The 27,901-nt window shown below is 45.8% G+C and overlaps 1 protein-coding gene across 2 annotated transcripts in view; it reads right to left on the bottom strand.

Annotated features, from left to right (window-relative positions):
• Window positions 1-160: 160 nt before the first annotated feature.
• GALNT10 (polypeptide N-acetylgalactosaminyltransferase 10) overlaps window positions 161-27,901 on the bottom strand; it is a 277,219-nt gene continuing 249,478 nt past the window's right edge. Inside the window, exons 7-11 of one of the 2 annotated variants that reach the window (XM_049874178.1) lie at window positions 22,222-22,329; window positions 12,631-12,852; window positions 10,920-11,036; window positions 5,044-5,193; window positions 161-4,309 (exon numbers count right to left, since the gene is read on the bottom strand). In XM_049874178.1, the coding sequence (XP_049730135.1) occupies window positions 4,151-4,309; window positions 5,044-5,193; window positions 10,920-11,036; window positions 12,631-12,852; window positions 22,222-22,329 (756 nt within the window). In that variant the 3' untranslated portion in view covers window positions 161-4,150. The remainder of the gene's footprint in view (window positions 4,310-5,043; window positions 5,194-10,919; window positions 11,037-12,630; window positions 12,853-22,221; window positions 22,330-27,901) is intronic. The other variant, XM_049874177.1, reaches the window with a different exon arrangement.

Raw genomic sequence — 27,901 nt, 5'->3', positions numbered from 1 at the left:
AGCCTTGTTACCATCTGAACTCAGCTTGGTTGTTTTAGATCTGCCTCCCCCTTGAGAATGATTACTCTTAAATTAGCCTGTCTTGTTCAGTACCAACAGAGTACCTGGCACTGAGTAGGTACTTGATAAATATTTGGAGAAATGACAGAAAGGAGACTGGCGCATGACAAGGAAAAAGCCAGAGACCGCTTTAGAGAAAGTCCAGAGGTTTACTCAACAAAAATCACAATTGTACATTGTAAGTCAATCCTTCACAAAGGCTCACCTTTCCAGGCAGGAGATGTTGGTGGCCTTGAGTTTTCTCTCGGGAATCCTAGTCTGGCTTCCCAAATATTCCCTGCCTGCAACCTTTTGGGATTCCTGTCTTCAAGACTATAACAGGGCAGGAGCCCAATTCTGCTGTCTGGAGCAGGTGAATTAAAGCCATTTTGGGAGCAGAGATCAAGAGGACCTTATCCCTTGGAATGTAAGTCCAATCCTTGCCCCAGAGGTGGCAGAGGCCTTGGCTCCAGATCAAGTTTCAACTAAAATATTACTTCAGTTTTCACAAAGAGCATCAGTTGAAAGCAGAGGAGTTCCAGGGCAGAAGCGCACTCCCTGCCCTTCTCTCACACTTGGAAATCTTCAGGAAACGTTGAAAATGCATGGCCTCCTTGGAATTACAAAAGATTACCCAACTATACAAACTAGGTCTCGTTGAAGCAAGGAATCCATTTATTAGTTACGAGTATAAAGTGCTTTGCCACACTAGCTTTGAGACTCTAGAGACTACAGAAATACAGATGCCCAGAAAGAAACATGGAGCCATTTAGACCACCTGTTTCTTATGTGGAAAAAACAACTCAACTAGGAGGCTGGAAAAGTGAACGTAATGTGCACTTTGGGGATCTGCATGCTACATCTTCAGCGAAGGCTGCTCTTTCTCCCCTGGATCTAACATGAAGTCCTGTCAGATCTCTTCTGAGGAGGTACCCACCTCTACCTCTGAGCTATTTCCTCCTAAAGGGGAGAATCGACAGTTCCTGAACCATTTTCAAAGTTGAAAAGGACCACACAGCACAAGCTCCATTGGAAGCACGAGGTGGAGTGGCTTTTCACAAAGGTGCCTGTAAATGGAGTCACCTTAAAGGCCTTGTCGTTACTTCAAAGATGCTGTCTGCATTCAGAAATGTTTCTGGAGTCCCCCTTTTGGAAAGGCTTTTTGTGGGTTACACTGTCAGATACTTTCTAGCTATAGCCTGTTTTGTAACTTCATCTGCAGAATAACAGCTTTAGAGGAATGGGGTCCCATTCTTACCCACTGGCCACCTAGCTGACCGCACCTCCACGGGTTCCTGCCTGAGCTTTCCTGAACACCAGCTGGGGGTGTGAGCAGGCACCTGAATTGAGACTGGTGGCTTTCAAAAAGGAGGCTAAAACAAGAGTGGTTTCATATTTTCAACCAGTTAGTTGGTCAGTCAATGAACTCCTCTCCTTCCCTCCCTCCCCTATTACTCATTTTGTTAAGGTCAAGTCCCAGGACCTAGTGATGTTATGTGGGCTCAGCAGCTACAAATGCCAGAGTGCTCAGGGGACCTGCCCAGCCCCATTGTGGGTATAAACCCAGGCTCGAACAGAGAACCAAAGGATGGGAAAGGGGAGGGCTGAAGACTACTTGCTTGGTGCTCCTGCTTTCCACGGGAATCCTGGCTGCACTGAGAACTCTGCTGTCCAGTGGGAGTGGGACCCTTTGGCAATCTAGTCAGTGCTTCCCCTACCCCCTCAATGGTGAGGGAAGGACACACACTGTATGGGGCTGGCATGGGGGCTGCAGGCATGGCTTCAAACAGGGCCCAGTGAGGTAATGCAGGGCCCTCTCCCAGGGGCTGCTGAGGCCCTTCCAGGCCAGGGACTGAGTGAAGGGTCCAGCTGCTTTGTTAATTTGTGGTTTTGCTCCCACAAACTGAAACCACTCTTGCCTCTGGCCTTTGGGGCCCCTCAGTTTCAATCCCACTCTGGCCCCAACATCTCCTGCTTGAAATTGGACATTAGGAAATTAGACAGACACACTCACCCAAGAGGAACTGCATATACCACCAACCCCACCCCCCCAACACTGCCCTATTATGTTTGTCTAGCAAGGCACTAGGAAATGGTTCAAGTTTTGGGATTTACTATACATTTGCATTTTTTTCTTCTTAAAAGGCACAGTTTTATTTTAATGATGCTGCATTGCTCTCCTATGAGGACTCCTGACTCAACCTTCCAAATGGCCACATGCTTCTTAAGAGTCTAGAAGGGGCTCATCTTTTGACTCCCTTCTACACAGCACCACTCCTAAAGGTGTAGCACTCGAATGGAATAGGACGCTAGGGACCAAGAAGCTTCACAAACACAGGGGCTGCCTCTCCTGCCCCAGGGGGCCCTAGCAGAGTTGTGCTGGGGCTATGTCGAAGGGCTCCTTTGCCAGCTATGCGTTTAATTGGGGTGGTGGTCTGGCTGGAGTCTTTACTGCACCCTGCCCCCCCGCCACCGCAGATAATTTATGGCCTTGAGATCTGCCAGCATCTCAAAGGTAGATTCGTGGCTCTGTTCCCAAATTTATGTCTCAGTTATTTAACTTGCAATTTGCACAACCAATTCTAATTGGAATACTGACTTCAAGCACTTGCTAGGCTAGCTGGTGGAGGCCAGTAGGTTGTGGAATGCAGGTTGGTTGCAGAGATGGTTTCTATTGGTTTGGGAGCCCCCTGGGAGGTGACCATCAAAGCAAAAGGTAAACCTGAAGTACTGGCATGGAGCTGCATGCACACCTGGCCTCAGGACACTGGGTTCTTTCCCCGTGGCAAATGAGACTGCAGCTGGGATGGTGGTGGGGAGGCTCCAGGACTTCTGCCTCCGCAGAGCACCAAGGCAGAGCAGACCTCTAGTATGAGCTGATGGACACACAGGCCCCCGATGTCTCCCTGCCCCAAACACCAACCTTGGATTTCACAGCTTATCTCTTGGCTGGGGGCTGCCCTGGCTGGCTGCTTTAATCACAGCATTCTAGAAATACATACTGGATGCTAGAATACCAGAATCCTGTGTTGAATCCTAGAGTGTGTGATCGGATGACAGAATTCTCTAACGGATTCTAGAATTCTACTGAGAACCAGAACCATGATGAGGTCAGAGGTGAGGTGTCTTACCCATGGTCCAACCCGAGGTCTCCAGACTTTGTCCAGTGAGCACCTCTGTTCCTCTCTTAAGGCAAGTAATTGCCAGGGAGAGAGAGAGAAATGGAAGCATGGATTGGGAAGTCAGCCAGCATTCCCCATCTGGAGGTCTCCTCCTAGGTCTTTTCCATGGGCCCGAAGGCATCTGAAACACGGCCGTGAGGAGCCGTTGGGGGAGCTGTCTTTGTGCTAGGAGAGCTCTGGAACAGACAACTCACATACATAGAGACCAGGGGAGACATCCTGTATGTCCATGGCTGCAAAAGACTGTCTGAGATTCCTCTTCTGACCCCATGCCTGGCAGCTGGCCAGTGCTCAGCATCAAATGCTCTGAGGGCCAGGGTGTGGCCTCTGAGTGAATCACCTGGGGCTGTGACAGAACAGAAGCTGGGCAGGCACTGCCCTGCAGAAAGTAAAGGCAAAAACCCGTGGCCCAGAGGAGGGGCTTTTCCCTTCTTCTGTGGATGGGTGGCATTGGTGCTGTTAAAATCTACCCCAAACAGGCAAATTTCGCCTGATTTTCTAAAGGACCGTTAGGTATGGTAGCCACCTGAGGGCTGGACAACCTTGCAGACTCATTTCTGGGCATTCTAGGACTGCCCCGGCATATCTCCAGTGGGATGCTCTGGGGACGTGGTGACAAAGTTGAACAGGCCCTCCAGTGTTCCTGTGGTGCCAGCAGGGGTTAAAACAGGCTCAGCTCTCTCCTGGGGCCTCTTGTGGGGTCTGTTTCCCACCACGCCTCCAAGACACAAGGGCTGAAGGACCAAGAAGACACCGTGCTGTGGCTCTGGGAGGCCTGGGCGGTGTGGCTGCAAGAGCCCCCTTTGCCCTGACCTGCATGGCCAGCACCTGTTACATCGGGGAGCCCAGGGAGCCCTCGCCTCCCCCAGGAAAGGAAGGCTGCAGTGAGGGTGGGGACCCTGCCAGGCCGGCCAAGGGGATGCCAGGGTTCAGTTTCGATTGAATTTTTCCAAGACTGTCGCGTTGGTGTGTTCAAACAGCCATTGCTGGGTGAGAGAGGAGGGGTTGCAGGTATTCATGAAGATCCTGTGGTCACTTTCACTGCAGTCCATGCAGCTGCCACTGATGGGGTGGTAGAGGGTCTTGTCCTACAAAACAGGGAGGCTGTCAGGCGGGCAGCGCTGGGGACAGGAACAAACAACAGCAATGATAACAGCAGTAAGGAGTGAGAAAGTGGCTGGCTAGCTGCTCACCACTCATTTGGTTTTCCTCCTGAGCCTCCCTGGCAGTTGGCGCCACCATGTGGTTGAGTTCTGGCCACAGGGATGTGGGCAGAAGTGGTGCATACCACTTCCACGCCTGGGCCCGAAAGCTGCCCGTCTCCAGTGAAATTTCAGTGGTCCTCACGATGGCTTTTATTTTTATTTTTAATGGACTCGAGTAGCCAGCATTTAAGATTCTAGGAATGTCACAAAAAAATCTGGATTTCTGGCTTCTCTGGAACAACCAGAAAATTGGGCATGGTATATTTGTAGAATGAGTGAGTGAGCGCTACTGGGAGGTCCTACATTTCTTTTTTTTTTTTAAACACAGTGTTAACCTTGATTCAGTTCTTTGTTGTTAGTTGCTGTCAAATCAATTCTGACCCATGGCGACCCCATGTGTGCAGAGCAGAACTGCCTCATAAGGTTTTTAAGGCTGTGACCTTGCAGAAGCAGATCACCTGGCCTTGCTTCTGAGGCACCTTATGGTGGGTTCAAACCTCCAACCTTTTGGTTAGTGGTCAAGTTCTTAACCGTTTGCACCAACCAGGTACTCTCCTGTACTGCTTTTTAAAAATCATGCTGGCTGCCCTGCTCTCCTGCACATATTCCTGACTTACCTTCCGGTATTTCCATAGCTGGTTGCCTTTCATGCTGTGACAGTCATACAGGGTGACTGGGCTGTTGTGGGAGATGGCGTCAAAGCAGAACTTCTTGGTATGCTGGGGGTCTCCAGGCCGGATGTCCTCTCTCCAGGTGAAGGTGAACACCTGTGCACACAGGGATGTCATGGGAGGGACATCAAAGCCAGGGACACTTTCATTTCTCGCCCCCGCCCTACCCCCCATTTCTTTGATCATGGAACATTTTAAACACAGAGGTCCAGAGAAGAGTATATTGACCATACCTCCCATCCCAATCATCCAGCTTCAACAATTCACAGACAACCTTGTTACAGCTATATCCTCACAAATACCCCTCACTCCACATTATTTTGAAGCAAATTCTAGATATGATCAAGTCATGTCAGGTGTAAGTACTTCAGTAAGTACCACATAACTATGAAAAGTTATCAATAATTTCTTTTCAATTAGAATATTTTATTGTATTTTCAGTGAACGTTTATATGGCAAATTAGGTTCCCACTTAACAATTCATACACAATTAGTTCAGTTACATTTTTTCACAGTGTGTCAACTTTCTCGTTTCAATTCTGATTGTTCTGTTTCAAGTATCCAGTTTCCCTGCCCCCTTGACGTCTCATCTTTGCTTTTGAGTAAATGTTGACCATTTGGTCTCACAGAGATGATTTTTTAAAGAAGCACAGTAATCTCAGATGATATTGTTTATTTTTTGAGCCAATCTGCTATTTAGCTAAAAGATGACCTCAGGGAATAATTTTTGTTAAAGGTTTGAAGAGTATCTCAGGTCGATAGTCTTGGGGAGTCCTCTAGTCTCAACTGGTCCAGTAAGTCTGGACATTTTGGGAATTTGAGTTCTGTTCCATATTTTTCTTCTATTCTGTCAGGGTCTATTTATCGTGTTCCTCATCAGAATGGTTCGTAGTGGTAGCTAGGTACCATCTAGTTCTTCTGGTCGCAGGATAGATGAGGTTGTGGTTTGTAATAGTCCTGTGGACTAGTTTCTTCTCTGAGTCTTTGGTTTCCTTTTTTCTCTTTCACTTTGGATGTGTAGAGACCAATAGTTATATCTTACATAGCTGCTCGCAAGCTTTTAAGACCCCAGATGCTACTTGCTAAGCTAGCACATAGAACATAACCTTTACGTTCCATATTGTGCCAATTGACTGAGTTGTCTCACAAGACTATGGCCCTAAGCCTTCAGACCCTGTAAACCAATCCTGTGAGGTGTTTGGTTAAGTCTAAGAAGTATCCATGTTTGTGACCCCTAAGTGCTTTATCGTATATATGAATATATACGGATACATACACTTACACATATATACACCTGCAATATAGATACGTCTATATATGCCCAACCCATGTGTCTGTCAGTCTGTCATACTGTGGTGGCTTATGTGTTGCTGCGATGATGGAAGTTAACATGCTACTGGTATTTCAAATACCGCTAGGGTCACCGATGGTGGATAGGTTTTAGCTGAGCTTCCAGACTAATACAGACTAGGAAGAAGGACCCGGTGGTCTACTTCTGAAAAAATTAGCCAATGAAAACCTTATAAATAGCAGCAGAATACTGACTGACACAGTGCTGGAAGATGAGTCCCTCAGGTTAGAACACACTCAAAATACGACTGAGGAAGAGCTGCCTCCTCAAAGTAGAGCCGACCTTAATGACGTGCACAGAGACAAGCTTTCGGGACCTTCATTTGCTGATGTGGCACGACTCAAAATGAGAAGAAACAGCTGCAAACATCCATTAATAATCAGAACATGGAATGTATGAAGTATGACTCTAGGAACACTGGAAGTCATCAAAAATGAAATGGAACACATCAACATCAATATCCTAGGTATTAGTGAGCTGAAATGGACTGGTATTAGCCATTCTTAATTGGACAATCATACAGTATACTATGCCAGGAATAACAAATTGAAGAGGACTGGCGTTGTAGTCACTGTCAAAAAGAACATTTCAAGATCTGTCTTGGAAGAAGTATAGCAAGAATGTTCCTTAGAAGCAAAGATGGCGAGACTACATCTCACATACTTTGGACATGTTATCAGGAGGGACAAGTCCCTGGAAAAGGACATCATGCTTGGTAAGGTAGAGGGTCAGTGAAAAAAGGAACACCCTTGATGAGATGAATTGACACGGTGGCTGCAACAATGGGCTCAAGCTTAACAACAATTTTGAGAATGGTGCAGGATTGGGCAGTGTTTCGTTCTGTTATACAAAGGGTCACACTATGAGTCGAAACTGACTCAACTGCATCTAACAACAACAACGTGGTGAATCACATTGATTGATTTTCTAATGTTACAACAATCATGCATTCCTACAAAAAATCAAAAAACCAAACCCAGTGTCGTCGAGTTGATTCCGACTCATAGTGACCCTATAGGACTGAGTAGAACTGCCCCATAGAGTTTCCAAGGAGCGCCTGGCAGATTCGAACTGCCGACCCTTTGGTTCACAGCCGTAGCACTTAACCACTACGCCACCATGCATTCCTAGGATAAATCATATTTGGTCATGATGTATTATCCTTTTTATATATTGTTGGGTATGATTTTCCAAAATTTTGTATAAATTTTTGCATCTATGTTCATGAAATATATTGGTCTGTGGTTTTTTTGTAATGTTGTTGTCTGGGTTTAGTATCAGGATAATGCTGGCCTCACAGAATGAATTAGAATGTATTCTCTCCTTTACAATATTCTGGAAGAATTTTCATAGAACTGGTAACATTTCTTGTTTACATATTTGATACAATTCATCACTGAAAACTACACAGCCTGGATTTTTTGTTTTTGTAGGAGGCTTTTAATTTCAATGTCAATTTCTTTAATAGGGTTATTCAGGTTATCTATTTCTTTATGAGTCAGCTTTAGCAGTTTGTGTCTTTAAGTAAATTTGTCTATTTCTCCTAAGTTGTCAGATTTATTGACATAAAATTGTTCTTAATATTCTCTTATCACCCTTTTAATACTTATAGAATCTTTATAGTTATGTCATATGTCTCATTGCTGATATTAGACTTTGTATCTTCTTTCTTTTTTTCCTGACCATTCTGGCTAGAGGTTTATCAATTTTTTTTTTCTTTTTTAAATTGTGCTTTAGGTGAAAGTTTACAGAGCAAATTAGTTTCTCATTCAACAATTTATATACAAATTATTTTGTGACATTGGTTGCAATCCCTGCAATGTGTCAACATTCTCCCCTTCCCGACCCTAGGTTCCCTGTTTCCATCCATCTATTCATTTTTCCTGTCCCTTCCTGCCTTCTCCTCATGGCTTTTGGGCAGGTGTTGCCCATTTATTCTAGTATACCTGATTGAACTAAAAAGCACATTCCTCACGTCTGTTATTGTTTGTTTTGTAGACCTATCTTTGGCTGAAGGATGAACTTTGGGAGTGGCTTCAGTTCTGAGTTAAAAGGGTGTCCAAGGGCCATAGTCTCGGGGGTTCCTCCAGTCTCTGTCAGACCAGTAAGTCTGGTCTTTTTTGTGTGTGTGAATTTAAATTTTGTTGTACATTTTTCTCCTGCTCTGTCCAGGACCCTCTATTGTGACCCCTGTCAGAGTGGTTGGTGGTAGCTGGGCACCATCTAGTTGTTTTGGGCTCAGTCTGGTAGAAGCTGTGGTACTTGTGGTCCATTAGTCCTTTGGGCTAATACTTCCCTTGTGTCTTTGGTTTTCTTTATTCTCCTTTGCTCTGGATAGGATGAGACCAGTAGATACATTTTAGATGGTCACTTACAAGCTTTTAAGACCCCAGATGCTACTCACCAAAGTGGGATGTAGAAGATTTTCTTTATGAACTATGTTATGCCAATTGACCTAGAAGATCCCTGTGACCAAGGTTTATCAATTTTATTGGCTGTCTCAAAGAGCTTGCTTTAGGTTTCATTGATCTTTCCCTATTGTTTTTCTGTTTTGTTGTTCACTTATTTCCACTCTGATCTTTAGAACTTCTTTCCTTCTCGTTACTTTGGTTCTATTTGCTTTCCTTTTTCTAGTTTCTCAAGTCATTTATTTGAGATCTTTCCTAATGTAGGCATTTAGTGCTGTAAATTTTCCCCTATGTACTGCTTTAACAGCATCCTACAAATTCTGACATGTTATGTTTTCATTTTCATCCAGTTCAAAATCCTTTCTAATTTCCCCTTTGATTTCTTGTTTAATCCATGGGTTATTTAGAAGTGTGTTATTTAGTTTCCAAATATTTGGGGATTTTAAGAAATCTTTCTTTTATTGGTTTCTAATTCCACTATGGCAAGGGAACATATTTTATATGACTTGAATCCTTTTAAATTTGTTGAATCTTGTTTTACATCCCAGAATAGGGTCTGCTTGGCAATTGTTCCCTGTGCACTTGAGAAGAATGTGTATTTTGCTGCGGTTTGATGGAATGTTCTAGAATTGTTGATCTGGCCATGTTCCTGATATCTACTATATCCTTATTTTCTCCTATTAATTATTGAGACAACGGTACATCATATCATGTTTCAGTACCCTGATGTGTTTTAGACTCACATTTCTCCCTTCACAGGTTCATAGAAACTCTCTGCTCAGGATGGCTGAGGTTCCAGGGGGAATACGTTCCACTCGGCTAGTTTGCCATTTTTCCCTTCTCAGAAGGCAGACACTGGCCTAGCCATAAACCCAGTACTGTGTTGTTGCTTGTTTCAGTGGGCATTAGCGTGGACTGCCTGCCACACTCTAGGCTGTCTGAGGACTAGCTCCCTGCGTACCCTCTATCCAGGCCCTGTACTCTTCCTGGTCTCATTGGGGCTCTGGGGGTGAGTGGCAGTGGGGAGCAACCACATACTATCTTGCAGAACTCAGAATTAGTCAGGGAGAGCCACAGTGTAATAAGAATTGTTATCAAGAAAGGATGAGGCAGAGTGAGAAGCATTTCAGAGGAGGGACAGACACAGTGAGGCTGGGGTCTGTGCCAGGCCGAGAAGTGGTGCTGCCCATTCTCAACATGTGTCCGTGCACCCCTAGCTTCTACATTCTTTGTCTACAGAGGACCCACATTACTATGCTTATCAGTGTATGCTTCCAAAATGCTAGCAACAGCTATAATTACAAGGAGACTGTAAGAATGTATCCAAGAACCCAGATTCAGTGGATTCTGGGTTTCTTAACATTTGATTAACTGCTCTGAGGAAGGGATCACAGAAAACTAAACGCAGTTTCTCAAAGAAGGTGGCGGCTTTTCCTACAAGGCTGGCTTACCCTCCTCATTCTTTTGGTAACATCCCTTGGGGAGTAACCCCTTAAGAAGCCCCTCCCACTCTACTATCATTCAGGTGAGGCTGACCATGCCCCTGGGAGTGGGCATATTACCCAGGCTTGGCAATACGAGGACTGTACCACCTTGCCAACAGTAATTGGCTGAGAGGAGCCAAAGCGTGAGCGCCCAGGGCTCTTCCTTAGCTCCTGAAGAGACACGCCTCTCCACTGGGAGACGAGAAGCCTCAGCTGTCAACCCCACCTGGGAAGGGCTAGGCTAAGAATGAAGCAGCAGAGAGGCAAGTGAAATTGAGACCCTGTAGAGATCCAAAAGACATGTCTAGACTTCAGTGACATGAGCCAATAAATCCCTCTTTTTGCTGAAGGCCATTTGGGCTGGGTGCTAGTCATTTGTAACCAAAGCAGTCTAGATTGACGGTTTTATTGCAGAGTGAAGGCCTCCTCTTCCATGGTGCTCTTATAAAGTTATCTCCTGACACTCTTTGTTCTTCATTGCTGACCCATGGCCTCTCCCTCCAGCCCTGACCATGTGAGCACTCCAGGCTGCAGATAGGATGGAGCATCCAGCTGCCATCCTCGGGGAACAGCCCTTACCTGCATGTTGTTCCAGGCAGCCTCCCCGCGACCCCGTACACAGCTCTCTAGCCTCAGTGGGGAACCCAAGGCCCCGTGCTTCGTGTCTGCACACAGTCCGGTGCCCACGCTGCGGATCTAGAAGGGAGGAGGGGAGGAAAGGACCAGTGAGGCACCTCAAGGCATCCACATAGGCCCCTGCTGAGGTGGGAGGAGGGAGCCAGGGCAGAGACGTTAGATGGGGTGAACTCTGAGTTGTCTTCATAAAGCTTGCCCTGGGTTGTTAGAAGTGCCTGGAGACTCTCAGTAAAGGAGTACTCAGTCAACACAGAGCAGCTCCTCAGAACACTGGTCTGTTCAGAGCACTCAGTCACTGTAGGGGTGGTGGTACTGGAGGTGACAGGTTGTTGAAATGTAGACTCCCTGGCCCTGCTTCCAGAGAATTTGATTCGGTAGGCCCAGGAATCAAATTTTGCCCCTGTTAAGGATTGAATTGTGTCCCCCAAAATATGTATTGAATTCCTGGCCCTTGTACCTGTGGATGTGATCCTGTTGAGAAACAGCGGTTCTCTTTAGTTATGTTAATGAGGTCCTACCACTGCAGGGTGGGTCCTAAACCTAATTACTCCTGAGGTATAGAAAGACCAGAGTAGACACGCACACAGGGGGAAGACAGATGCCATGTGACAATTGTTTACAAGCTGAGGGACCAAGGAATGCTCTGTCTACTGGCAAGGAAGCAATCAACAGGGCTGAGACCCTGATTTGGACTTTTAGCCTCTAGAAGTATGAGGAAAAATAAGTTCCTATTCATAAAGCCACCCACTTGTGGAATCTGTTATAGCAGCACTGGGAAACTAAGACAGCCCCCATTCCAGGTAACCCAGGTACAGGTGGTCCAGGGGCTGTGCCGTGAAAAACCACCCTGTCTATGACTGAGTAACTGGGGGCACTGACAGGTCCGAGAGGTCATGCTTTCTGTTCAAACCAGAGCTTGCTTTGAACACACAAAGGAGGCAGTAGCATTCTGAGAAATAAGAACAACCAAGGAACCCTTTCATATCCCGTCTTACTTCCCTGTATAAGCCGATCGCTACACAGCAAATGATGACATACGAGGACAGGAAAGCAGGACCACCCACAGTTCCTTTTCATTGCATCCTTCCTTACTCATCAGTAAGCTGAAGGTAGAGAGTACTGGGAGAACGTGCGCATTCTCAAGAAGTAAAATAAAACCAGTTGAGTTAGTTTTGTGCAGTGTTTCTACTATTCGGGTAAGACTGAAATATGTATGCCTAGAACCTGTTGCCATCAAGTCCATTCTGACTCATAGTGACCCCATAGAACAGAGTGGAGCTGCCCCATAGACCTTCCAAGGAGTAGCTGGTGAATTCAAACTGCCGACCAGGGCTCCCATATGCATAGATGAGGCGTGAAACACAGATCATGTAATTTCAGTGATTCTGCACGTGTGAAACACTCTTATATTTGTACTGAAAACTGACACTGCATAACGTAAAGATGAACGGTAAAATTTAAACTTCATAACTCAGAACGTTAAATAGCAAATAAAAAACATCGTGGCGAGAGAGAGAGAACATGGAAGAAAGGAAAAAGTTTTATATTTCATGCCTTTAACGGCACCTTTTTCCTATTTACGAACAAGAAGCCTGTGTGTTCATTTTGCACTGAACCCCGTAAACGATGCGCCGGCCCTCTCCTGCGGACTCACCTCCCCCCAGGCCGCCGCTGGAGGCTCCACGGGCGGGTAGAACTTGGGCAGGTCCCAGGCGATCTTGGTCATAAACCACTTGAAACTTTTGCAGTTCAGGGAGCTGCGGAGCTTCTTCTGGGCGGCTACGTCCCCGGCGGAGAGGTGGCGGTACTCAGGCCGGCGCTGGTAAATATACTCGGCATACTCGTCCATCCACACTTCAGCCACTCGCTTAAGGTTCTGGAAGACAAGAGGCAGGTGGAAGGTCAGGCCCCCTGAGGAACCAAGGCCGGATAGGTGCAGAGTCCTGGCAGGTGGAGGCCAGGCTTTCATATTTTATGTTGCATTGATACAGAAATAAAAATCTCACGGTTTCTGAGGCCATCTGTGTGTTTTTAGGGAGCCCTCGTGGCACAATGGTTAAACACTCAGCTGTGAATTGAAAGGTCAGCAGTTGGAACCCACCCAGTGGCTCTGCGGGAGAAAGACCTGGCGATGTGCTCCCATAAAGATTACAGCCTAGGAAACCCCTATGGGGAAGTTTTAGTCTGTCACGAGGGGTCACTATGACTCAAAAATCAACTCAATGTTACCTAACAACAACATATTATTATTTATGTAAGTTTTAAGGATATTACAATATACAGTTGAATAACGGACCACTATTACTTTTGCTTGTCCATCTTCCATCTCCCCCTTTTGCAGTCTAGTGACAGTCCTCAAATTTTCCTCTGGGGAAACACCCCTGTCCCATTCTCGGTTCCTGTGGTTTGAGGTAGAGCCTTATGGCCTGGCCTGGCCAGTGTGACTATAGAGACCCCTGACCGCAGGAAGGGGTCGGCAGTGGACATTTGACTCAAGCCAAGCCAGTCAGGACCAATGGGCAGTGGCCCTGAAATTTTTGCTGAAACTATGGGAAGAACTGCTCTATTTCTGCTGGGATTGCTGGCTAAGATGCCAGCCAGAGCCACCACATGATAAAAGCCTGTTCAAAGATGAAGTCCACCTGAATGAAGCAGAGCCAAGGGCTAGAGGTGCATATTCCTCCTTTGGGCCCAGTCTACCTCAAGACTTTCTAATTACATGAGCCAGTTAATTCTTTTTGCATAAGCCAACTTCAGTTGGGTTTCTGTCATTTTCATCTAAATAAGCTCTAATCAAGTCATACAGTGAAAACAAATTGTAATTTGCAACTAAAAGGTATAATTCCACCAGCAACTGGGATATGTAATAGTCCTTTTAGGTAAGAAGGCTGCTTTTACTTTTATCATAAAGCCCAAGGATAATTGGTTAAAAAAGAATACGTCAACCATATTATTGGCAAGCAGAGGCAGCAGGCGAGGAAACATCCTGTTTGTGAGCCAACTTGGGGATAGAGGAGTAAATTACCGATGAAAATTCCTCATTCCATCTGCAGCATGGATACTGCCCATTGAGAACCTTTGACAGTTGGAACTTTAGGGGGGAAACGTCCTGCTCCAAAACAGAGTCCTCCAACCCCTACCTATTGCTAGAAATCCCCCCATACTTAATTCTCCAGGGTCTACCTCCATCATAGTTTTTTTTCTTTTGCAATTCAAAGTACTCTCTAAAACATAAAGCAGAGTTAGCCCTTTAGGCTGGTATCAGTCATTTACACCTAAGTACAAATGGCTGCTCTGGGAGAAGGTAAGGCAGGAGTCAGCAAATGTTTTCTGCAGGGCTTCCAACCTGTTAGTTCTGGTTCAAACCCCTGCTGATAATTTGCATTTCCACCCCAGATATACTGAATCAGAATCTACATTTTAACAAGATCCCCACATGATTCTTATGTATGATAAAATTTGAGAACCACTGCTCTACTAGTCATTCCCAGAATTGGTCCCTAACCAGCAGCATTAGCATCCTCTGGGAATGTGTTAGAAATGCAAATTCTCAGCAAGGGTTTGAGCAGGACTGGACTAGTTCAAAGCCCTGGCTTTCTGTAAAGGGCCAGGTAGTTTGCAAAGGGCCAGGTAATCTGGAAACATTTTGCAGACCATATGGTCTCTCTGTTAGATACTCAACTCTGACATAGCTCTAAAGTGTTCCTAACAATGTATAAATGAATAGGTGAAAAAAAAAAAAAAAAAAAGGCTGGGTTCTAATACAACTCTGTGGGCAATGAAATTTGACTTTAATGTGTCATAGTCTTCTTTTTTAAAAAATTTTCCCCAACTATTTAAAATGTCCCCCATGTGTCTGTCAGTTTGTTGTACTGTGGGGGCTTGTGAGTTGCTGTGATGCTCGAAGCTATGCCACCAGTATTCATACACCAGCTGAGTCACCCATGGAGGACAAGTTTCAGCTGAGCTTCCAGACTAAGACAGACTAGGAAGAAGGACCCTGCAGTCTACTTCTGAAAGGAATTAGCCAGTGAAAACCTTATGAATAGCAGCAGAACACTGTCTGTTATAGTGCTGGAAGATGAGCCCCCCAGGTTGGAAGGCACTCAGAAGATGACTCGGGAAGAGCTGCCTTTTCAAAGTAGAGTTGACCTTAATGATGTGGATGGAGTAAAGCTGTCGGGACCTTCATTTGCTGATGTGGCATGACTCAAAATGAGAAGAAACAGCTGTAAACATCCATTAAGAATCAGAACCTGGAATGTACGAATTATGAATCTAGGAAAATTGGAAATCATCAAAAATGAAATGAAATGCATAAACATCGATATCCTAGGCATTAGTGAGCTGAAATGGACTGGTACTGGTCATTCTGAATTGGACAATCATATGGTCTACTATGCCGGGAATGACAACTTGAAGATGAATGGCGTTGCATTCACTGTCAAAAAGAACATTTCAAGATCTATCCTGAAGTACAAAGCTGCAGTGATAGGATGATATCCATATGCCTACAAGGAAGACCAGTTAATATGACTATTATTCAAATTTATGCACTAACCACTAAGGCCAAAGATGAAGAAATTGAACATTTTTACCAGCTTCTGCAGTCTGAAATTGATCAAACATGCAATTAGGATGCATTGGTAATTACCGGTGACTGGAATGTGAAAGTTGGAAACAAAGAAGGATTGGTAGTTGGAAAATATGGCCTTGGTGATAGAAACAATGCCAGAGATCACATAATAGAATTTTGCAAGACCAATGACTTCTTCATTGCAAATACCTTTCTTCACCAACGTAAATGGTGACTATACACATGGATCTGCCAGATAGAGTACACAGGAACCAAATCAACTACGTCTGTGGAAAGAGATGATAGAAAAGCTCAGTATCATCAGTTAGAACAAAGCCAGGGGCCAACTGTGGAATGGACCATCAATTGCTCATATGTGATTTCAAGCTGAAACTGAAGAAAATTAGAAAAAGTCCAGGAGAGCTAAAGTACAACCTGAGTAATATCCCACCTGAATTTAGAGACCATCTCAAGAATAGATTTGATGCGTTGAACACTAATGACTGAAGATCAGACGAGTTGTAGAATGACATCAAGGACAGCACACACAAGAAGGCAAGAGGTCATTAAAAAGACAGAAAAGAAAGAAAAGACCAAAATGGATGGCAGAAGACTTTGAAACTTGTTCTTGAACATCAAGCAGCTCAGGAAGAAATGATGAAGTAAAAGAGATGAACAGGAGATTTCAAAGGGCGGCTCAAGAAGACAAAGACATGTATTATCGTGACATGTGCAAAGAGCTGGAGATAGAAAACAAAAAAGGAAGAACATGCTCTGCATTTCTCAAGCTGAAAGAACTGAAGAAAAAATTCAAGGCTAGAGTTGCAATAGTGAAGGATTCTATGGGGAAAATATTAAACGATGCAGGAAGCATCAAAAGAAGATGGAAGGAATACACAGAGTCATTATATCATAAAGAATTGGTTGACATTCAACTATTTCAAGAGGTAGCATATGATCAGGAACCGATGGTACTGAAGGAAGAAGTCCATGCTGCACTGAAGGTATTGGTGAAAAATAAGGCTCCAGGAATTGACGGATATCAATTGAGATGTTTCAACAAAAGGATGCAAAGCTGGAAGTGCTCACTCGTCTATGCCAAGAAATTTGGAAGACAGCTACCTGGCCAGCTGACTGCAAGAGATCCATATTTATGCCTATTCCCAAGAAAGGTGATCCAACGGAAAGTAGAAATTATCAAACAATATCATTAATATCACATGCCAGTAAAATTTTGCTAATGATCATTCAAAAACGGCTGCAGCAGTATATTGACAGGGAACTGCCAGAAATTCAGGCCAGATTCAGAAGAGGACGTGGAACTAGGGTATCATTGCTGATGTCAGATGGATTCTGGCTGAAAGCAGAGAACACCAGAAGGATGTTTACCTGTGTTTTATTGACTATGCAAAGGCATTCGACTGTGTGGATCATAACAAATTATGGATAACATTGCAAAAAATGTGAATTCCAGAACACTTAAGTGTGCTCATAAGGAACCTGTACATAGATCAAGAGGCAGTTGTTTGGACATAACAAGGAGATATCACATGGTTTAAAGTCAGCAAAGGCGTGTGTCAGGGTTGTATCCTTTCACCATTCCTATTTAATCTGTATGCTGAGCAAATAATCTGAGAAACTGGACTATACGAAGAAGAATGGGGTATCAGGATTAGAGGAAGACTCATTAACAACCTAGGTTATGCAGATACACAACACTGCTTGCTGAAAGTGAAGAGGACTTGAAGCACTTACTGATGAAGACCAAAGACCATAGCCTTCAGTATGGATTACATCTCTACATTAAAAAGAAAAATCCTCACAACTGGACCAATAAGCAACATCATGATAAGCAGGGAAAAGACTAAAGTTGTCAAGGATTTCATTTTACTTGAATCCACAATCAACACCCATGGAAGCAGTAGTCAAAAAATTAAAAGATGCATTGCATTGGGTAAATCTGCTGCAAAGGACCTCTTTAAAGTGTTGAAAAGCAAAGACAACACCTTGAAGACTAAGGTGCGCCTGACCCGAGCCATGGTATTTTCAATCGCATCATATGGACATGAAAGCTGGACAATGAATAAGGAAGACCAAAGAAGAATTGACGCCTTTTGAGTTGAGGTGCTGGCAAAGAATACTGAATATACCATGGACTGCCAAAAGGATGAACAAATCTGTCTTGGAAGAAGTACAACCAGAATGCTCCTTAGAAGAAAGGATGGCAACACTGCATCTTACATAGTTTGGACATGTTGTCAAGGAAGGGTCAGTCCCTGGAGAAGGACATCATGCTTGGTAAAGTAGACAGTCAGCGAAAAAGAGGAAGACCCTCAACAAGATGGATTGACACAGTGGCTGCAAAAATGGGCTCAAGCATGAAAATGATTGTGAGTATGGTACAGGACTGGGCAGTGTTTCGTTTTGTGGTACACAGGGCTGCTATGAGTCGGAAATGACTTGATGACATCTAATAACAACAATTTGAAATGTAAGAATCATTCTTAGTTCACAGGCCATACAAAAACAGGTGGTGGGCTGAATTTGGCCTATGGGCTGTAGTTTGTGGACTCCTGAGTACGGAGGAAGGAAGGCAATATGAGAGAGGCCCCGGCACTGAAGATAAAATCTACCAACTCCTCAATTTTGCTGCCTCTGAGTTTGAGACCAGTAAACAACCGAATTTCCTTGCTGCTACCTTGTTCTGCCTGAGTGCTTAGGAGGTCAATGGTGGGCTGGCAAACCGCGTCATGCCTACCAGGTTGCTGCACTGACAGAGGCTGTGTTTAATTTAAAACTGTGCCCTGAGGAAGCTGAAGCCCTAACAAAGTCTGTAGACCTGAGCACTCTAAAACACAGCATCTCCTCCCCTTTCCCCAGTCTGTCACCCAGGTCCTCAGGCTCACCATCTGACCTGATCAAGCCACAGCGGTGATGAGGAACCACTGCGGTTTTCTCTCTGACCATCTGCAGGTCCTGAAATTCACCAATGTTATTCTTAAAGGATCAAATCACTTGATATCTTACTGAATGAATTTTAATTTTATTAATTAAGATTTTAGTTTATAATGCATGAATGTATTTTCTGACATGATTCAACAAACCAGTTATCCCAGATCTTGAACTTGTACAACTGACTGTTTTGACTACATTTATTTCTGTTGTTGATTTTGTTTTTTCCTGTTCATTTGTGGCTTAGGAGACCTCATGTGTTACAGAGTATAACTGCTCGATAGGGTTTTCTTGCCTGTAATATTTTTGGAAGCAGATTGCCAGGCCTGTTTCTTCTTTGGTGCTGCTAGGTGGATTCAAACTGCCAACCTCTTGGTTACCAGCCGAGCACAAACTGTTTGCGCCACCCAGGGACCTTTACATTTTATTCTATGACGCCTCACCTCGTTAGAATCATGAAAAGGCCTTTGAGATTTTAGTGAACCACATGTTCCTCATGGCCCTACTCTCAACATCCTCCAGGTTCTGGGTTCTAGTCCCACCTAAGGCCCGAATGCACTTCTTGTACTTACAGATTTGCCTGGATCCCGGAATAAGTCTCTACTTTTGTTTCACCAAGTGTGAGTGGGTCCCTGTTACTGCCTTTCCTAAAACACCCTTCCCAGAGGCAGAAACAAGAAAGATTTTTAGCTAATTTAGTAAACAAAGTAAGACTAGCTACTTGTTCTTGAGGCAGGAAAAGGCTAGCGGTGAGCTTATCCTTCCTGAATTGCTGTTACAGCATGTTGTCAGCTGTTTGTCCTTCTGGAGTCTGTGTGACTTCAGTAAGACCTTTTCCTGGCTGTCTTAAGGCTATCAGCATGCCTCCCCACAGCTCTAGTGACATGATGTTCTAGCAGATGATGTTCTACAGGGTTTAGGATTTGGGTGTTAAAACACTTAGCAAACATTTTAAATCTGATCTGCAATTAAATGAGATTTGTTGGATATTGCAACAAAAGGCCACAGGTGCTTGATTCAGGCACCTTTGTGGTCCTGTGAACCTACATATTATCGGACCTGACGGGTCATGGGGGAGAAGGAGACATGGGGCGCCACCTAGATTGTAAACTGGTTTAAAGTCAAATGCAGGGTGCTGACTCAGTGCAGAGAGCTCCAAAGGAAGTTAAAATGCCTAAATACGGAATTCATACAGAACACCGAAATAAGCTGCCTGATCTTAATGCTGATGCTGATACTCACACCGACACTAACAGCAGCAGTACCTATTTAAGGAGCAGCTGTAAGGTGCCAGATACCTGTCAGGCCTAAATAGGTCTGAATTATGGCTCTACTGCTTATCAGCTAATCACCTGGGACCAGTTACTTAACATCTCTGCTTCACTTCCTCATCTCTAAAATGAAGATAAAAACAAGTGAGAACTGAGATAAGCATGTAAGATGTTTTGCGTGATGCCTGTCTCACAGAAACTTTTTATAAGCTTTATAAAACCAAAAAACCCCAAAAATGAACAAACAAAAAAACCCCCAAACCTGTTGACAAGTTGATTCCAACTCATAGCAACCCTACAGGACAGAGTAGAACTGTGCCCCGTAGGGTTTCCAAGGAGCAGCTAGTGAATTAGGACTACCGAGCTTTCTGGTTAGCAGCAAAGCTCTTAACCACTGCACCACCACGGGCTTCAAGAGTTACAGCAAAAAAAAAAAACCCCCACTGCCATGGAGTTGATTCCCACTCACAGGGGGTCCCCATAGGGTTTCCAAGACTGTAAATCTCTATGGAAGCAGGCTGCCACATCTTTTTCCCTTGGAGCTGCTGGTGGTTTCCAACAGTCGACCTGAGTTACACAGCTAGCTATTACCCATTGTATTGATCTATGGTTTAATAAGCAGATAGTGGTGGTGTTTTATCCAGTAGCCCTTAAAGATGACAAGAACTCTGGACCGGAAAAGGCTATTTGGGGGGTCAGAGGTCTCCCCGTGGTTCCTTCATCCCTTGTATCTGGAAGAGTCGCCATCTTGGACTTACTGAGTGACTGTTTTCCTGCCTGATGCCTTCCTCAGGGGTTGCCAATGGTGTCCCTGATGACACGTGATTTCTGCCTCTCCTGCTGAATCTAGAATTCAATCCCGAGTCAGATGCCCTGTCCAAAACAGCGCAGATGGCTGGTGCGGCTGTCGTTAGAACCATTCACCACTAGAGGGGATTGCCGGCTCTCTTTTCCCTTAACGCTGTCCCTGAAAGCAGCCCCTGCCGCCTTCCGGAGCTCAGCTCCCCGCCCACGGATGGAGCTCGGGGAGACCTCTTTGAGCCTCTCAGATTTTTTTGTAAATCGCAGGACAACAGCGCTTCCAAGTCGCAGGCGCTAGCATTGCGCAAGTCAAAATTGTCAAGCGACGAGGGAGGGGAGGCAGCGGGCGGAGCAACAGGAAGCTGTGGACCTAGACCTAACAGGCCGAGGCTTGCCCCAGGTCTTGGCGTGGGAGGTGTGGGGGTCTCCACTGAGCAAAACGGCAGTGTCCTTTCCAGCTTTTGCCAAAAGCCTTCCTTTGGGGACCCTCCACCTCTTCATTTTCCTTTGTGGTCCCCTTGACTTTTTTTTTTTTAAGACAAACTTTGAAATTTATTATTAGGGTTTAGTGACATATTGTAAAAAAAAGCAAAAAACAAAAAAACCCTGGCTTACAAATTTCCATTTGAAGCCTGTGGCCAATTTAACCCAAGCACTGACACAAATCATTTTAAGGCAATGAAATAAATGGGGCGGGGGGGGGGGGGGGGAGGCACTGACATTTATTTTTTATTTTTAATGTTTACAAAATGTGTTGTATTATTGATATAAATGAATAGATTTTTGTAAAAGTCATGTTTCTTAGTTGTTGTCTTGGCTCAACAGTGTTTTTAGCATGGCAATACAATTAAAAAAATTTTTTTTATTGTACTTGGTAGATGAAGGTTTACAGAACAACTAGTTTCTTATCAAACAGTACACACATTGTTCTATGACACTGGTTAACAACCAGACAACATGACACTGACATTTATTAAGCATCCTGGTGGCAGGAACTTTTAAGTACCTGGTCTCAGGTTTTCCCAAATACACCACACCACCTGTATTAATATTATCTAATGACCTGGTAGCTCAGTGGTTAAGTGCTCGGCTGCTAACCAAAAGGTCCACGGTTCAACTCACCAGCCACTCCGTGAGAGGAAGATGTGGCAGTTTGCTCCCCAAAAGATTATAGCCTTGGGAACTGTATGGGGCAGTTCTACTCTGTACTGTAGGGTTGTTGTGAGCTGGAATCGATCTGATGGCAAGGATTTTTCTTTTAAATCACCCAAGGTCTAACTCTGCACCCTAATTAAAATATCTGTGAAATCACAAGTTTGCTACACTAATACAGATTAATTTCTAATCCACATTAACATAAACACATGAAAATTAAAATGTTCTCATGTCTACCACTTAAAATCATCTCCGTCTGTCACATTTTGGAAAACTGCATCATCTCCTTAATTCCCCTGGCAATGCTAAGAGTTGGAAAGAATTAACTCTCTTTAAACAAAGGAGGAAACACAGGCTCAGAGGAGTTAAGCAACCCTCCCAAGGTCACACAGCTAGTAAGTGATGAAGAAGGGCTTTAAGTTTTCAGGCACCTGAGGTTGCCTCTGGTCTGCTTGAGGGTCTAAGCTGACTCCTCCCCCCGCCACCTTACCCGGGCCAGGCTGACTCCAGCAGGGACCTTGTAGGGTACGTACTTCCTGTAGATGTGGCCCACCCTGGAGCAGGGGATGTCCTCCATGCGGCCCCCACACATCCACACCTGCAGAGAGTGAAGGGAGAGAAGATGACGTTTCTGTCTCAATTCATTGTTCCTCAAAGGCCCATGTTCCTTGGTGTGCTCAGCGAAAGCATCGGCCTGGATGGTCTGCGGAAGTCCTGGGTTCACAGAGCTAACAAGGGAAGAGAACGACAGTAGTAACAGCAGCAGTAACAAATAGTCGACAGCATTGAGTGCTTACTTATTGCCAAGTACTGTGCTAAAAGCTCCCCGTGCATAACCACATTTAAGCCTCATCAGAAAACCTAAAGGTAGGTAGTAACATAGCTCCAGCAGAGAAGCTGAGAAACTTGTCTAAGGATGCAGAGGTTAGTAAGCGGTAGAGCCAGGATGTAAGTCCAGTTGCAGCTGACTCCAGAGTCTGAGCTGTAAACCACTATGGATGCCTGGAGTGCTGTGTTGAGAAGAATTCTCATGCACCATCACGGCTTGGTGGGAAAAACTCTGGTGATCACTTAGTGATGTCTGCCACACGAACGAGAGGAGCCTAGGGGGTACACTGGCTCTAGATGTTTACTCATTCTGGCATTAGACTCTGGAGTTTCCTCCTAGACCTTTAAGCCTCTTGCTGGGTTATAATGAGCGGGCCCATCAGTCTCCCTGGCCTAACTTCTCCCTGCGGTCCAGCGTGCTAAGCTGTGCAGCTGGATATGGCTGCAGTGTGGGGACTGAGTGTGGGCTATGACATTCCTCCCTGTGCCCCATCCCCACATGGTAAAATCTGGCTGTCACACACAGCTCCTGGGTTTCCCTCCACACTGGTCTGACGACACACTGGGAGTCCTTACCAAGTACAATCAACGCTGACTCACACCCATTGATGGGACCAGCCTGGGTTGCCCCTCCTCAGCAGACCTGGGCCCAAATCCTGGCTTAGCCACTTACCAGCTTTATGACCTTGCTCATGGACTTCACTTCTCTGTGATTCAGTTACCTCACATGTAAAGGATCAAATGAGGTGGGACTGGGGGACTAAATAAGATACTCCATGTGGAGTGCTTAGCATGAGACATGGCACACACTCTAAGTAGTATTAATGACTACTATTATTAATTCATACCTGTAACACTTATAGGGTACCTGTTACATGCCAAACATTGTGCTGGGACATACAGCAATGAATAAGTCAGCCAATGCTCTCATGGAGGGGGTGTGGTACCCACCTGCCAAGATGGCCCCAATGATCCTTGCCTCCTGGTATTAGCACCCTTGTGTGGTCCCCTCCCATACTGAGCAGGGTTGGCTTGTGTAACCAATATTACAAAAATGACAGTCATAAAAGATATTGTGGCTTCTACCTTGCTCTTTCTGGGATTGCTTGCTTTGAGAAAGTCAGCTGCCATGGTGTGAGGTCAGTCAAGCAGCCCATGGAGAGGTCCATGTGGTGAGGTGCTGAGGCCTCCTGCCAAGAGCCAGCAGTATCGCGCCAGCCATGTGAGTTGTCTTCAGAAACAGATCCTCCGGCCCCACTCAAGCCTTCAGATGACTGCAGCCCCGACCGACATCTTGAATGTGACTTCGTGAGAGACCCCAAGCAGGAACCACTAAGCTGCTGCTCCAAAATTCCTGACCCACAGAAACTTCTAGAAAATAACTGCTGGTTGTTGTTTTAAGATGCTATGTTTTGGGGCAATTTTTTTCCTGTGGGGATAGATAACTAATACAAAGAGAGACAGTTTCAGACGGAGCTGTGTACTATGAGGAAGACAAAGCAATGTAATCGGACAGACTCATTGTATGGGGTGCTACTTTACACACAGTGGTCAAGGAAAGCCACATTGAGAAGGGACTATTTGAGGGAAGACTTAAAGGAAGAGAAAGCAAAAGTAACATAAAGATGGGTGGTGGGGGGAGGCAGAGAACAGGTAGAGAATAGCAAGTGCAAAGGCCCTGGGGTAGAGGCAAGCTTGGCATAATCACTGCATGAAGAAAACCAGAGGCCTGGAGCAGAGGGAGCAGTGATGGGAGGGAAGGGAAGAGAGGGGGTGGAACCAGCTCGTGAGGGTCTCAAAGGGCAGAGTGAGGTGTTGGCCATGGAAAGTCTTCAGTGAAGGAGACATCAAAATCCAGTTTACATTTTACACAGGTGACTCTGACTATGAAGTAGGGAATGACCTGTAGGACCCAGTTTAGGGAGGCACGGCCTGGGAGGTCCCTGCAGGATACGTGAAGGCTTTATGCGAAGAAGTGGCTGTGGCAATGGTGGTACATAGCTGGACTGAATCTCATCCTAGACCCTCGCTGTGGAGTGAGGGGTGGGAAGGGGAACATCTACAACCCTGATTCTGTGGGAAAGTGCCCCTTCCAGTGTGAACTGTGCAGTGAGTTACTGGGGACTGGGCTTCACATCTTGATTAGTTCAGGGGCTCTACAAGGGGCACCCTTCCACCTGGCACCTGATGGGCTCTCGATCCCTGGTGACCTCTCACTGACTGCTGCCCCCAGCCCACCCCCGATGATGCTGCCCCCACTTCCCGAGAGGGGATACGTACGGGGTTACAGTTAGTGGAAGTGCTGCCTAGAGAAAAGCAATTATATTCTGATCTGGGGGGAGAAAAAAATCAAGCAAGTCAATAGAACAGAACATTGGTCTCTAGATAATGGGCTCCGGATGGTAGATGAATGTCAAGGCAAAGCCAAGAAGTTTATTTTCAAAGCAGGAGATATCGATCAGGCGCCAGCATCCCGTAACAACAACTCCTTTTCCTTTATACAAAGTGACTGATGTGGAAGGGATGCTTTTTTGGGGTAGACGTTACCTAGGTTGCTGCTGGGCTGCCCCCTGCCTTTCAGTTGCAGAGCGGCGCTGGGCATGTTGGGGGCACCTTGCCCTGCTCTATTTCTGGGTGTCTCCCGGGAGGCTGGCTAAGCCGGCATCCAACTCCCTCGACTGCACATAAAACTCGCATTAGCTAACAAGGCTGCGTCCCCAGCTCTGCCTGGCGGGGGAGCCTTCCTTTCAGCAGATGGATGATCGATCCCCACATCCTTCTCCTTCCTGTGACCTCTGGTTTCCTTGCCCCTGGCCACACTGGCCATCAGCCTGAAGGCTCCCGAGGGACAAGGGTGACCCTGATCTATCTCAGACTTCCAGGCTGTCTGCAGCCCCACGGGAGTCCTGGCTTCGGACAGCGGGTTTAATCAATAGCTTCCCTCCCTGCCCAGGACAGGATTTGCTGGCGCATGGAGCTACTTTCAGAGACAGCACACCTGTTCAGCCCAGGCTGCTGTCAACTCCTGAGTCCTCTGGGAGCCCCTGGGCAGCCTTGAGAGAGCCCAGTGCTGTCACCCCCAATTCTTCAAAGTGTCCTCTGGCCACCACAGCACATCCGTGCAGTGAGTCACACACGGCTCCTTCGGCATCTCTGTGGTCAGGTTACCTGCCACAGTTGAGGTCCTCAGGACCCACCCACGCATCTGTCACCTCACCCCATCATGCCCTTTCTCACCATACCCTCTGCTATGAATTGAATTGTGTTCCCCCAAAATATGTGCTGGGATCCTAATCCCTACACCTGTGGGTGTAATCCTGTTTGGAAATGGGGGTTTCTTTGTTATATGAATTAGATCTTACTTGATTCAGGAGAGTTCTAAATCTAATTGCTTCTAAGTTATCAAAAGAGCAGATTAGACATAGGTGCGCAGACATGGGGGGAAGACCAATGTCATGGGAGGATCGTCTCCAAGCCAAGGAATGCCCTGAACTATCCACAAGGAATCAACATGGCTGAGACCTCATTTGGACTTATCCTCCAGAACTGTGAAAATAAATTTGTTCTTTAAAGCCACCCGATAGTGGTATTTCTGTTACAGCAGCACTAAGACACTAGGACACCCTCTTCTTCTGACAGCTGGGCCCTCCCACAGGTTTTCCCTCTGCCAGACGCTCTTCTCCCACCCTGATGCCTGCACCTCCCACTGATATTTCTGGTCCCACTCAACTGGCACCTCCTCAGGAGGGTGCTCTGACCCCTGTAACTAGGCTTCATCACCCTTTGATGTGTACAGAAGGCACCATGCACTTTTCCTGCGTTGTTTTATCAGAGTGTAGTTCATTATCCATGTGGTTGTTGGTTTCAGATCTAGTCCTCTGCACTGGGCATCTGTGCACCTTCTCTCTTTTGGGGATTGTCCCCTCAACCTCTCCCACCTAGGGCCTGTGACCTAGGGTGGCCAGCTCCAGCTCCAGCCTCCTGGTCTCTGAGGCTGGTATGAGGCAGGGTCGTGCTGGTGCTTGGTATGTAAAAGGCCATGCTTTTCTTTGGGACAGAGAGCAAAAAGGACAGTGGAGCTGTCAGCTATCTCAGCCACTACACGAACAGGGCCAGCCTGAGGGTGCAGCCGGCAGAGAGAAGGGAAGGGCCAGGAGAGGAGCGAAGAGAGCACCTGGATCCGGTAGTGCTGCAGAGAGCCCATCCTTGGGCTCCCCTCTGCCCCCTACTTCTTGGCTACAGCCAGTTTAAGATGGCTGTCGTTTTCAAATGTAAGCATCCTTACTAAGCCCCCTGCACCTCATTAAACTTGCATTCTGTGTGGCAGGGTCACATCTGTTGTATTTGCCATTAGATACACCCCCACCCCCCCACAAATGCCATGACTAGCACAGTGCTTCGCCCATCAAATACATGAAGGAATAAAAAACCAAGACTGATACAAAGTCTCAGGAATAGGAATTTGATTAGAGAAAGGATGGATCTCATTGTTGTCATCAATTCTTTAGTTTCCAGAAGGAAACCACTGTCTGCTTTTTTGCCTCTAGTAATTTTAGCAAGAATATAAGTAATGGAGAGAGGCGGGAGGTTTTACTCTTTCTTGGGCAAAAGGTCCCATCTCTGTCTTTCTGGCTGAGCTTTCTGGGCTGGATCGTGGCTGCATTTGTCTGGGAGAAACGGACAGACGTGTAAGGCCAGAAGACAATGTCACCATTGTGGTCACCACTTAGTCACCCTCCTCCTGTGACAAGCAGCTCTCAAATTGGCTATTGAAGACACAGGATCCCAAGATTGGAAGGGACTTTCCTTCCGGGGACATGCAGTCAGCTGATTCACAGATTCATGGGACCAGATAAAGCCCGAGGCATAGGATGGTGTGGGGACTCGACTTGGGGTGGGGAGCTGGGCAGAACTGGTCATAGATCCCAGGTCCTGTAGTTCTGGCTTACAACCCAGGTCACTTATCTTTGTATCTGTAACCCCTCCTTTATTTCACAGCTGAGGCAGCAGCCATTCAAGACCCACAACAACCACAGCACAGGGGTAGTTTGACTCCCTGCATTCCAAGCCCATGCCACCACCAGCCATGTGACCTTGTGCAAGTTATTCACCCTGGGGGCCTAAGTCACCTCATCTGTGAAATGGTGATGATAACAATTGCCATCCCGCAGATGGTTGAGATGGCATGAGACAACCTGGAAAAGGCATTTAGCCTGATGCCTGGCTCATGGTAAACCTGACTAATGTTAGTCATTTCTACTTGTGAGAGTATAAGGAATAGTGCCACCTTGAAATTATACAAAGGTCCCTGGGTGGTATAAACTGTTTGTGCTTGGCTACTA

This window comes from Elephas maximus, chromosome 2 (assembly GCF_024166365.1).
Source record: "Elephas maximus indicus isolate mEleMax1 chromosome 2, mEleMax1 primary haplotype, whole genome shotgun sequence".
Classification (NCBI taxonomy): Eukaryota; Metazoa; Chordata; class Mammalia; order Proboscidea; family Elephantidae; genus Elephas; species Elephas maximus.
Note: the sequence above shows the minus strand (reverse complement) of the source record. Positions and strands in the feature narration are given on the sequence as shown.